This window comes from Triticum aestivum, chromosome 7A (assembly GCF_018294505.1).
Source record: "Triticum aestivum cultivar Chinese Spring chromosome 7A, IWGSC CS RefSeq v2.1, whole genome shotgun sequence".
NCBI lineage: Eukaryota > Viridiplantae > Streptophyta > Magnoliopsida > Poales > Poaceae > Triticum > Triticum aestivum.
Window position 1 is genome coordinate 692,900,223 of NC_057812.1, and position 12,974 is coordinate 692,913,196.

Sequence of the window (12,974 nt, forward strand, 5' to 3'; positions counted from 1 at the left end):
TGGCGCGCGTCCGCCCAGCGGCGTGCTGCTACTGCTACGGCGGCATCCAGCATGCTGCTGCTACTGCTGGATGGAGGCCAGCCGGCCGGCTTGCTGCTGCTGGCCCCGCGCGCGGGCTCATGCTGCTGCTGCTGGATGGAAGCCGGCCGGCTGGGCTGCTACTGGTGGCCGCACGCGCGCCCATGCTGCTGCTGGATGGAAGCCAGCCGGCCAGCCAGGCTGCTGCTACTCGATTGAGGCCGGCTGCGCTGTCGGGTCAGCTCTAGTGAAGTGGCCAAGTTCAGTGTAGCGGGCAAGTGCAGCGACCAAGTTCAGTTTCGACAGTTGAAGGTTCAGAAACGACGGTAGTTTCAATTTTGGATCTTTTGTGCCCAATTTTAGGGCCGCTGTTGGAGACGGTGCTTGTTCGTGCCTAAAAAAACGCATTCTCGTGCCCAAATTTTTTTACTCAAACTTTTCGTTCCCTAAAATAGGGCAGCTGCTGAAGAGGCTCTTATAAAGGTTTTGGCTGTGCCACAGCTCGATTCCTCGCATTGTTGAATCCTACGCATTAAGGCCTTGTTTGTTTAATTTCAACCCCGCCTGGATCCGACCAAAACCCGGCTGAACCACATGGTTTTAGCCCCAATGAGGGTTGTATCCCGGACTACCTTATATGCGCTTTCAATTGGACCCAAACGGGTTTATACGCCTTCCAAACCCGGCCCCAGACCATTGGGCTTCCACCCCACCAGGGTTTAACCCATGTTCCCCACACGTGCAACCAAACCCCAAGTTCAACTCGTTGCGAAATAAAAAAAACAGAAGGGGCGAGAGCAGCGGCGGCCATGCCAGCATTCAAGGACTCGACGGCGGGTGGGACCAAACCAGAATCTTGCGGAACATCAATCAATAGTAATGTCTACACACAAAATCATATGATATATGATGAACCAACCAAGATTATGCTATCCCCTGAGAGCAGAAAAATGATCATAGATTAGATATGAAGAACCAACCGAGAATATGCTATCTCCTGAAAGCAGCAAAATGATTGCAAACCGTAAAGAAGTACAACTAGGAGAACGAAAAGAACAAATGACCAAACAACATGCTCAACCTGCATTTACGAGAAACCAGAACCTTGCGGAAGATCAAACAATAGCAATACAAACAATACTTTTGCATTAAACAGAAAAGGAAAGCATTGTTTATCCATAAGAATTTGTGGTCATCCATAGAAATTTAAATAAGGTGGGAAGCAGAATCTTGTGGAACATCAATCAATAGTAATGTCTACACGCAAAATCATATGATATATGATGAACCAACCAAGATTATGCTATCCCCTGAGAGCAGCAAAATGATCATGGATTAGATGACTGAAGAACCAACCGAGAATATGCTATCTCCTGAAAGCAGCAAAATGATTGCAAACCGTAAAGAAGTACAACTAGGAGAACGGAAAGAACAACTGACCAAACAACATGCCCAACCTGCATTTAGGAGGAACCAGAACCTTGTGGAAGATCAAACAATAGCAATACAAACAATACTTTTGCATTAAACAGAAAAGGATATTGGTTATTCTAATCTCCTGATACCTACTGACCTCCATCTAACAAGATCTGCATTTGAGTGGCCTCAGATTCGCCTTTGCATGATTATACGATCCTTCCCCCGGTGTCTCCATCACCAGATCAATCTGTTCTTACCTTGGTGAAACTGCCCTGGTTATCACTCGTAAGAAATGACCATCCAAGGACAGGGCCACTAAAATAAGCACATGATCAAAATACCCACAAGTGTCTCGATTGCTTGAGAATTTGAGAGAATGCTTATATCAGCGATGGTCAATCATCATAGCCCCGACTCAGGATTTTGTTTATTTTGTTTCTTGATTATAGAGAAGGTTTGCTATAACCAAGCTAAGAGCAACTCTAGCAGACTCACCAAAATGAGAAGTCCATTCAGTTCAGCAACCATAAACTGAGCTTAATCATAAAGTCATGCACCATTCACAAACCAGAGTTAATCTTTATAGGTTGGTCACTACATTTGCTATATCTGCTCATCACAAATTAACTGGTTTCTGATAAGTGATGATGCAGTAATCACTCTACAGCTACTAATATTTTTTACATCTTTCACTCAATTACATGATTCTAAACTTTACACTGCAGGTTTAGAAAATTGGCGAATATCAAGCTTTGTGCCACGAAGCATATCTTTTATCCTATGTCAAACAAGGTTTATCCCCTTGGTTCTCTACATTACTCAAGAAAGGAAACAGTCTTTCCATGGCTCGGCATCTGATAATTCTTCAGTTGAACCGGTGCTCAGACCCGTTGCTTCCAACTCTGACAGCATTGCTAAAGGCGAGTGCATTAATAAGGAGACTACTGTTCAAGAGAAAGCAATGCCAGATGAGCTTCAACAGTCTGAATATAAGTCGAGTATCATATTTACCAAATGTTTTTACAAAAAAAATTTTAAAAGCCCAAATATAATTTTGTTTAAACAATTGGTAAATATGATAATCAGGTTCCATTGCAAAAGCTCCTCTGACATTGCTTCTCTTCAATAATAGCCACATCAATGATCACATGCCCTTAGTAATGTTGTCGGAGTTGGAAACTACTGGTCTGAGGACCGATTCAGCTGGAGAATTATCAAAGTCCAAGTTATAACTGCCACGGGAAACGTTGTTTCCCTTCTTAAGGCAGAGAACCAATGGAATGAACCTTCATTGACATGGAATAAAATATATACATTGTGACTCAAAACTTTAATATTTGCCAATTTTCTAGAACTACAGCGTACAATTTTAGATTCATGTAACGAAGCAAAAGATGTAAGAAATATTAGTATATTAGATAGATAAATTACCGCATCATTACTTATTAGAAATCAATCAGTTTGTAACGAATGGATATAGCAAAGGTAGTTGACCAGACAATAACAATTCACCTTAGTGTTGTACAACTCCATACAAATCATATTTTTCAGGTCGCTGAAGCAACATATTATGCATCAGTCATATACTTGGCTGCATGGTGAATTTGATCAAAAGAGAAGAAACAGGACTCACTCTTTATGCAGGGGGCTCATGAAGGAATTGAAATCCAGCTCTAATTGATACTCCACGATCCGTGAATTCTTACATGTAGATGCACCAAGCAATGCTTGAAACCACTTGAGCTGGGTTACAGGAACTTCTAGAGCCTCTTCTCTCTTGTTGATAGAATCCTGTGAACCAAAGAGGACGGTGACTGAGGCAGTGACAAAGATGATAAAGATGATGATGCAAACGGGGTTCCAATATTTGCTTAGCCATAATATGAGTGTCAAAAACACTCATATTTATGGGATGGAGGGAGTACGTCTAAATGGGCAAAGGCCGCCGCAGTTATAAGCTAACCAGAAAGAGTGCAAGACAAAGCAAAGCAAAATTATATATGTAAAGAGAAAGCAGCGACAACACATAATTACCCCAAAGGCTTTGCTTAGCAAAAAAAAAGTTTAGAAGCTAGTAAAAACATGTATCCTTCAAAGTTCACCAACCTTTTGTCTGGTGCATGATCCAAAAAAATTCAGTGGCAAACAGAGAAAATTGGGAAAATCTTCACAACTAACAAAAGAAAGCAATAAGGAAATATCACCTTGATGGCACAGATTAACCCAGCCACTCTATCAAAGCTGTCAAATGTCAACACTTTGCTTATGGTTACAAACAGCAACATGCGACATGCTACCTCAGTCACTCTTTACATTAACAATCCAGCACTAAAAAAAACAGTAGCATCATTATTTTGTAGCACGCGAGAACAAATAGCTGCAACTGGCAACTTGTAGGTAACAAAAAAACATAGTATGAAAACTAATTAAAACAAGTCATCCAACCAATAATTTTCTGAACGCAAGTCTTCCTAGTGTAACAAAGTGCAACTTGCTCATAAAGAGATTATATTATACCAAGGAAAAAAAACTTAAGAGAAGATAAACCAAAAGTATCGCTGGAGAGTAGCAAAATGATCACAAACAATAAAGAGTGAGTAGAACTAGGAGGGAAAGATCAAATGACCAAGCAACAGCCAAAATAGTACCCAAAAAATTAGGAGTAACCAGAATCTTGCAGAACATCAAGCAATAGCAATACAAACAAAAAAAATTACATCAACCAAAAAAGGAAAGGTAATGTTTGGCAGACAGGATCCGTAAGAATTTGTGGTCATCCATAGAAACTTAAATAAGGTGGAAGTGGAACCAGAATCTTGCAGAGCATCAATCAATAGTAATGTCTACATGCAAAATCATATGATATATGATGAACCAAAAAAGAGTATGCTATCTCCTTCGATGTGTTCTTAAAATCCTGCGAATTAAAAATGCACGAAACACAAATACAGAACGGCAACAACATGGTACAATGTGCTTGAGACCAGATCTGCATTTGAGTGGCCTCAGATTTGTCATTGCACGATCATACGACCCTTACCCCAGTGTGTCCATCACCAGATCAATCTTTTCTTACATTGGTGAAACTGCCCTGGTTATCACTCATAAGAAATGACCATCCAAGGACAAGGCCACTAATATAAGCACATGATCAAAATACCCACAGGTGCCTTGATTGCTCGAGAGCATGCTTATATTGAGCCATGGTCAATCATCATCACCCTGACTCAAGATTTTGTTTCTTGATTATTAGACCTGGTTGTTATAACCAGCTAAGAGCAAGTCTACAAGACTCGCCAAAATGGAAAGTCCATTCAGCACAGCACAGTTCAGCAACCACAAACTGAGCTTAATCATAAAGCCATGCACCATTCACAAACCAGGGTTAATCGTTATAGGTTGGTCACTACGTTTACTATATCTGCTTGTCACAAATTAATTGGTTTCTCATAAATGATCACTACATACTAATATTTCTTACATCTTTCACTCAATTACATGATTCTAAACTTCTATGTTGTAGGTTTAGAAAATTGGCGAATATAAAGCTTTGTGCCACGAAGCATATCTTTTATTCTATGTCAAGCAAGGTTTATCCCCTTGGTTCCCCACATTACTTAAGAAAGTAAACAACCTTTCCATGGCTCGGCGTCTAACAATTCTTCAGCTGAACTGAAACTCAGACCAGTAGGTTCCAACTCTCACAGCATTACTAAGGGCAAGTGCATTAATAATGAGACTACACTTCAAGGGAAAGCAATGCCAAATGAGCTTCAACAGCAGTCTGAATATACACTCTCCTCGAATATACTGCTGCCGAATATACACTCTCCTCACATATACATAATCAGCTTCTCTTCAGACTGTTGCTAAAACTCCTCTGACATTGCTTTCTCTTGAGTAATAACCAGATCACTAATGCAGTTGCCCTTACTAATGTTGTCGCAGTTGGAAGCTACTGGTCTGAGGACCGATTCAACTAGAGAATTATCAAAGTCCAAGTTATAACTGCCACTGGAAACGTTGTTTCCTTTCTTAAGGCAGAGAACCAATGGAATGAACCTTCATTGACATGGAATAAAATATATACTTTATGATTCAAAACTTTAATATTTGCCAATTTCTAGAACTACTGCATAGAATTTTAGGATCATGTAACTAAGTGAAGGATGTAAGAAATATTAGTAGATGTAGATAAATTAACACGTCATTATTTATTAGAAATTAATCATTTTGTGACAGATGGATATAGCAAACATAGGTGACCACCCAATAAAGATTCACCCTAATGTTGTACAGATCCATACAAATCATATTTTTTAGATCCCTGAAGCAACAAATTATGCATCAGCCATATACTTGGCTGAATGGGGAATTTGATCAAAAGAGAAGAAACAAAACTCACTTTTTATCACTCTTTATGCTGGGGCTCATGAAGGAATTTAAATCCAGCTCTACCTGATACTCCACGATCCGTGAATTCTTACATATAGATGCACCAAGCAATGCTTGAAACCACTTGAGCTGGGTTACAAGAACTTCTGGAGCCAGTTTTCTCTCTCGTTTATATAATCCTGTGAACCAAAGAGGGCCAAGGTTATTGAGACAGAGACGAAGATGATAATGATGAGGATGATAACGAGTTTCCAATATTTGTTGGTAACGCTCCGCCACTGACAGTGGCGGTGGTGATCTCCGGCGTGCAAAAGCAGAATTCCACAACGAAAATAGCTATCGATCACCACAACGTCACCAAAGTAATTGTAAAGGTTCTGGCAGTGCCACCAGTCAATTCCTCGCGTCATTGAGTCCATCCCTACCCATTAAGGCCTTGTTCATTTAATCCCACCCGCACCGGGACCCGACCAAAACCTGGCCAAACCACGTGGTTTTGGCCCCGGTGAGGGTTGTATCCCAACCTACCTTATATGCACCTTCAATTGGACCCTGCCGGGTTTATACGCCTTCCAAACCCGCCCCAAACCGTCAGGCTTCAACCCCACCAGCGCCAGGGTTTAAACCCACATGCCCCACACGTAGAACCAAACCCCATGTTCGAGTCGTTACAAAATAAAAAGAGAGAAGAAGGCGAGAGCGGCAGCAGGCATGGCGGCATTGAAGGACTCGATGACGTGGAACCAAACCCCATGTCCAAGGCGTTCAGAACAGCTGAAATGCTATGTTAATTTCCACTTTCCTTTCGTCAGATACCGAGTTGTCTATGCAATGTTATGTACTCTGCATTTGAAATTCTAAATTGCTGGACATTGAATTGTCTATGCCACGTTGTACTAATCCGCACACTCTATTATAAATTACACAACTCAAACTTTCCTGGTGTTGGGAGGCAGGCGGTTTAACCGGATGGTTATAGTAGGCAAGGATTTTGGCGAAAGGAAATGGTGGGGATAAACTGGTCGGAGGCAGCGCCCCCTGATCTGGACCAGCGAACGACCGACCCAATCACTGCATTTACAGATGAGGTAGTGGGGCGGGGTACCAGATCGAAACATGGAGGAAACGAGGTGCAGACGGCGGCTCAGATCTACGGCTTGGCGTCGCCGGAACCCTCGACCGGAAGCCGCGCCGGTCCACCGCCACGCGGTACCCAAAGACCCCGCCGCCGCACCGACGCCGACGACGCCGCGGAGGCTGCCCGAGCACGGGCCTCCATGCCGGCGGCGACGCGGCGCGGCGCGGACGGGAGGGCTGGCCCCGCGAGGCGGTCGGATCCGACGCCGCCGCCGCTCGGGAGCGCGGGTCTGCGCCAAGGGCCGGGCCTCCTCATCGCCGCCGTTTTTTCGAGTGGCCGCGGTCTCGGGTGGGGCGGTCATCGGCCGCGGCGGGCGGGACGAGCGGAGAGGCGGGGTGAGCGGCGCACCTCCGGCGCCGATGCACGCCGCGGCCTCACACTTAAACTAATGATGAGTGAGCCCGTGAGTGCGGCGGCTAGGGTTTTATTGTATGTGTGGCTTGGGAGGTGGACGCGGTGATGTGTGTACTCTGTCCTGTGTCGGGTGTGGAGCGCCCGTGGGAAGATCCAACGGCCAGTGTCGATTCTCGATCTGTACTTTTTTTTCTTAATCCTCCAATAATGCTACACTTAGAAAGAAGTACAAAGGTTTACTTAAGCTCGCCATAGTGGATTCATAATGCAAATTTTCTTAGTCCTCCAATAATGCTACACTTAGAAAGAAGTACAAAGGTTTACTTAAGCTGGCCATAGTGGATTCATAATGCAAAGTAATATACTCCCTCATAGAAAAAGCAGGCAAAAGTGTCTTTCAGTAAATCCATTTGTTGGCCCGTGGCAACACACGGGTAGTCTGCTAGTAATAATAGTATCATTGATGACTTTATTAGCTTGACTCATCTTGTCTTAGAAAGCACTATGTTACAGCAACATACTAGATTATTGATGCCGCGCGTTGTCGCGCCCGTCAATTTTTAGAGTGAAGTGCACTGTAGGTCCCTAAACTATTCGAGGGGTGTCAACCAGGTCATCGAACTATGAAAATCGACATGTGGGTCCTCGAACTATTGTAAGTGTCTCAGTCACGTCCAAAACCTGCCCGACCCAGTCTGACCTGCCGTTGACTGTTGCCACGTCGAACAGGGGTAACGGAGGTGGATGGATATTTACAAAAACACCCTGAATCGTTTCAGATCTCCATTCCCCAGTCCTTGCCTCTTCTTCTCCTTATCTCCCGATCTCTCTCACGGCGATTTGGGGGCGGCGGCGCCCTGGCGATTTGGTGTGGCCGCACGGAGACGGCGGCGCCTGCCTAGGCGTCGATGGCTCCGGTACGGCGGCTCCCTGGAGATCCTCCTCCACAGTACGGTATGTTCCTCTCTGTCCCCCCAATCGATTTGTAACTAGGGTTAGGATTTGATCCGAATTGGTTAGGGTTAGGTTTGTGTGCAGCTTCCTGATGCTCGATTCCCTCTCTTTGCACGTAGGACCGAACGACGACCTCTTTTCAGTAGAGATTCATCACAGTGGGTTCTTTTGTGGTGACGGCCCAAACAAGACATATGTAGATGAGCGTATTGACACATTTGATTGTTGTGAAGTGGACACATGGTCTCTGCTTTGGATAGAAGATTTTGTTAGGCAGTGTGGCTATGCAGATGTCACAAGGTTGGAAGTGTATTGGTTGTTGCCAGGGAAATCATTGTTTGATGGTCTGCGAGTGCTCGGGTGTGATGCTGACACAAATTATATGATGTCTGTGGTCAGCAAGATCAAAACTTTTGAGCTATATGTGAATGATAAAGATCTGGAGAGATCAATCTTCAATGATAATGACATTCCAATGACTGGAGGCCCTGAGCTGCCTAAGGTTTTTACTCCTACAAAGAGAAAGCCACTGGATATTCCACCCTTCTATGATAATGTCATCAGCCCCAAACAGAGAGCAAAACTTCAGAGAAATTTTGACAGGAGAGAGGCTGAGGCATGGAACAGTAATGCAGGGCATCAGTTCACATATGAGAGGAGAAGCAATAGGAGGAGGGCTCAGTTTGAACCAGAAGTTGAAGAGGACAGTTCTGGGGGTGAAGACAGTAGTAGTGGATCAGAGTTTGTGGACTCCGATAATGAGTTCGATAAAGATGATGACAACCTATATGAGAAGTATGTTGATGCAGATGCAGAGGAGGATGAGCAGAGCAAGGACAAGGACAAGGACAAGGATATTGGAAGCTCAAAGGAAAAGGGAAATGCAAGTAAGGGCAAGAATTTGGTGGAAGAAGAGGAGGAGCTGGACCTCCCAGATTCAGATGAAGAAGGAGGTGAGAACAGTTTGAAGTCAAAAGTTTTAGGCATGAAGACATGAAAAATCCTGTGTTCAAAGTTGGAATGGTCTTTTCATCAATTGTAGAGGTTAGGACAGCTTTGGCAGAGTATGCTGTTAAGAACAGGGTAGCTATAAAGACACCAAAAACGACAAAATTAGAGTGAAAGCTCATTGTGTCCCAGGTTGCCCCTGGGAGTTCTTTGCCTCAAAGGACAGCAGAACAAAGTGCATAATGCTGAAAAAATACATAGATGAGCACACTTGCAGTAGGGAGTGGGAGGTGAAGCAATTCACTGCTAGTTACATAGCAAAGAAGTATGTTAAGAAGGTGAGGACAGATGAATCAATTTCATTGAGAACCCTGGGAAGTAATGTGCAAGAGGATTACAATATGGCAGCCACCAAGAGCAAGCTTGCTAGAGCAAAGAGAGAAGCAATCAGAAAGATTAGAGGAGATGAGCAAAAACAGTACAATATGTTGTGGGATTTTGCAGAAGAGCTGAGAACACAAAATCCTGGTAGCACATTCTATTTGAAACTGAAAAATGGTGTTCTTTTTGACAAATTGTACATGTCTATAGATGCATGTAAGAGGGGTTTTCTGCAAGGATGTAGGCCAGTAATTTGTCTGGATGGTTGCCACCTTAAGACAAAGCATGGAGGAATACTTCTAACAGCCATAGGAGTTGATCCCAATGACTGCATCATTCCAATAGCCATTGCAGTAGTTGAGGTTGAAAACACCATCACCTGGACATGGTTTCTCAAGACCTTGAAAGAGGATCTGTTAATTCAGAACACTAAACCATGGACAATCATGAGTGATAGGCAGAAAGGCTTGATTAATGCTGTGGACGATATGTTCCCTGATTCAGAGCATAGGATTTGTGTACGACACTTATACCAGAACTTCCATGCCAATTGGAAGGGTGAAACATTGAAGAACCAGTTGTGGGCAATAGCAAGAAGCAACAATATGGCTACATGGAAAAAGAACATGGAGGAGATGAAGGAGATGAATCTAGAAGCATGGGCATATTTGGATGGCCTTGCCCCTAACACATGGTGTAGGTCATTTTTCGAAGAATTACCTAAATGTGATCTACTCCTCAACAACAGTTGTGAGGTCTTCAACAAATGGATACTTGATGCAAGGGAGTTACCAATTCTAAGCATGTTGAGGAAGATCAAGGCGCAGTTGATGACACGATGGTATACAAATAGAAAGCAATGTGAGGATGACTGGTCTCAACGACCATTATGCCCAAAGATCAAGAAAAAACTTGACAAAAACATTGAATGGGCAAAAAGTTGCCATGAACGTCCTACTGGCAAAGGCGTATTCAAGGTAATGAGCCGTGAAAATGAATATGTTGTTGATATTCTCAAGAACAAATGTAGTTGCAGAAGGTGGCAGCTGACAGGGATTCCTTGTAGCCATAGTATTGCTTGTTTGAGGTTTGAGAGAATTAAACCAGAGGACAAAGTGGCTGCTTGCTATAGTATTGAGGCATACAGGTTGGCATATGGACATGTCATCATGCCTTGCAGAGATCCAGCTGAGTGGCAGAAAACAAATGGTCCTCCGGTAGAACCTCCAAAGTATGAGAAGAAGGCAGGCAGGAAAAAAAGAAGAGAATAGTTCACCCTTCAGAGAAGGATGAAGGCACTAGGTTTAGCAAGCATGGAGTAATAATGCATTGCAGTGTCTGCAACTCCACAGAACACAATAGAAGAAAATGCACTGTACTACATCCATCTGATAGAGTGCCTGCACTAGAAAAACTACCTGTGAGAAGAAATTTGCTTCAAGCACCTACTGCACAGGACTCCCAATGCACTGAGATGACCATCACACAGGTACTGAACTAACCATGCTTGAATGCCTACTTGTAGTGTATCCAAATGCAATGAAATGACATGGTTTTACATTTGAAATTAGATACCTGGTGAGGATAGTTCACACACATGTTCGGTGCTGTCAACATTATTCCAAGAGGTTAGCATTTGTTCCAAAGAAATGTTGTTTACATATTTATCTGTCCGGAAATACTTGTCGCTCAAACGGATGTATCCGTGGTGTCAATTGTGTAGGTTGAAGCATCTCAAGTAACACCTGATGCACCACCAGGACCACTTCCTGAGTGCTCTTTCGTTGCATCGAGGAGAGATGAGCTGCCAGTGCCTAGGGCTACAACCAGTGCACAATTTCTGAAGAAAAAGCTACAAACTAAGAAGAAAAAGACAACTCCTAAAGCAGCTGTTAGGCAAGCCTTTGTGCCTCCTAGAGCAGCCACTCAAGCCTCCCAAACAGATGCTGCTGTTGGTGTAACTGAAGCAGCAAAACAGGCCAGAAGAACAAAGACAAAGAAAATGCCTAAAGATTAATGCATAGAGAGAAAAGCTCCTTGAGGTGTTGAAGGAAACCTGAGCTCATGCCCATGTCTTGGCTGTAGGTTTTGATCCACACCTTGTAATAGCGTATGGAGTGCATATGTGTCTTTTGTGAACAACCTGTTATGATAGATGCTACTGTCCCTCTCTTTTGGATGCACTCCTCTTTTGTGACAAAACTTGTTATGCATTCAGCTAATCAATGATGACTGATTTCATGCCAATTATGTATGTATTTTGTGAACAACCTGTTATGACAGTGCTTGTTAAAAATGTGATGAAATGCTTGCCAAAATTTGTCATGCTTACACATTCTGGGAATATTGCAAAGCACATTCTGGAAATATTTCATCATGTCATCGCTACATGCACCATACATTGTTCACTGACAATGTTTCTTGCACATTTGGCAACTAAAAACACATTTCAACTCCTACTTCATTACAACAACATACAAGTTCACGGCGAGAATCATGGTACAAACAAGCAGAATTTTCCAACCTATGCCTACAACAAGATCCAACTGAAGCTTGATATCTTCAGCAATCTGGCTCATCTGATTTCCAGGAATGTTGCTAATCTTCTTGACCACACTTTCTGCCCTGCTATCTTTCTCTATGAAACTAGCACGAATGTTTGGCTTCGTTCCTTTGGTTGTCATCTCCCTGTCCAGATAGGGCTTGGAAATCATTGCAATGTACTCCACCTCCTCTTCTGGAATATTATAACCATGGCACAAAACAAGATCCAAATATTCATCTATCCAGTGATAGCAGTCACAAGATCCATGTGACCCTCTCTGCCAAAACAAAAAAATCAAGCAAACAAAGAGCAGAAAATTTGAGAAATCTTATTGATTTGAAAGTGAATACTAACCCAAACAACGAAAGTGACCTTGTGATTAGGGCATTTGAAGAAAACCCGTCCTGGATTCCTCTCAGATTTGGAAACCAGACGAATCACTTGCCTCCAGCCACACGTGCAGCACTTAAGTAGAGGGAGAGATGCACCAGCCTCAGGGTCAGAGGAAGGCGGCCAGGAAGAGCTCGCAGACGCGCTCCAGCTCCGGACCATGGCACCGCCGCCCCCAAATCGCCGTGAAAGAGATCGGGAGAGAAGGAGAAGAAGAGGCAAGGACTGGGGAATGGAGATCTGAAACGATTCGAGGTGTTTTTGTAAATATCCATCCACCTCCGTTACCCCTGTCCGACGTGGCAACAGTCAACGGCAGGTCAGACTGGGTCGGGCAGGTTTTGGACGTGACTGAGACACTTACAATAGTTCGAGGACCCACATGTCGATTTTCATAGTTCGAGGACCTGGTTGACACCCCTCGAATAGTTT

General features: G+C 43.5%; 1 protein-coding gene across 2 annotated transcripts; it reads right to left on the reverse strand.

Annotated features, from left to right (window-relative positions):
• Positions 1–2,956: 2,956 nt before the first annotated feature.
• On the reverse strand, positions 2,957–7,388 carry LOC123149389 (uncharacterized). Of its 2 annotated transcripts, none has more exons than XM_044569042.1 (3): positions 6,938–7,388; positions 5,896–6,011; positions 2,957–3,228 (listed from the first exon to the last, which is right to left on the reverse strand). In XM_044569042.1, the coding sequence occupies exons 1-3, from the start codon at positions 7,269–7,271 to the stop codon at positions 3,067–3,069; spliced, it is 612 nt and encodes a 203-aa protein (XP_044424977.1). In that variant the 5' UTR covers positions 7,272–7,388; the 3' UTR covers positions 2,957–3,066. The 2 variants fall into 2 exon arrangements, with proteins under 2 accessions (XP_044424977.1, XP_044424978.1); XM_044569043.1 differs by having other exon boundaries at positions 5,843–6,011.
• Between the last annotated feature and the right edge of the window lie 5,586 nt (positions 7,389–12,974).

Bases quoted from the DNA above. Each gene is read 5' to 3' on its own strand.
- LOC123149389 (XM_044569042.1), bottom strand. From the start codon at position 7,271: ATGACCGCCCCACCCGAGACCGCGGCCACTCGAAAAAACGGCGGCGAT. The intron at 6,012-6,937 runs GTACCCCGCCCC...TTTGGTTCACAG, and splicing joins TTCCTCCATGTTTCGATCTG to GATTATATAAACGAGAGAGA. The intron at 3,229-5,895 runs GTAGAGCTGGAT...TTTGGTTCACAG, and splicing joins CACGGATCGTGGAGTATCAG to GATTCTATCAACAAGAGAGA.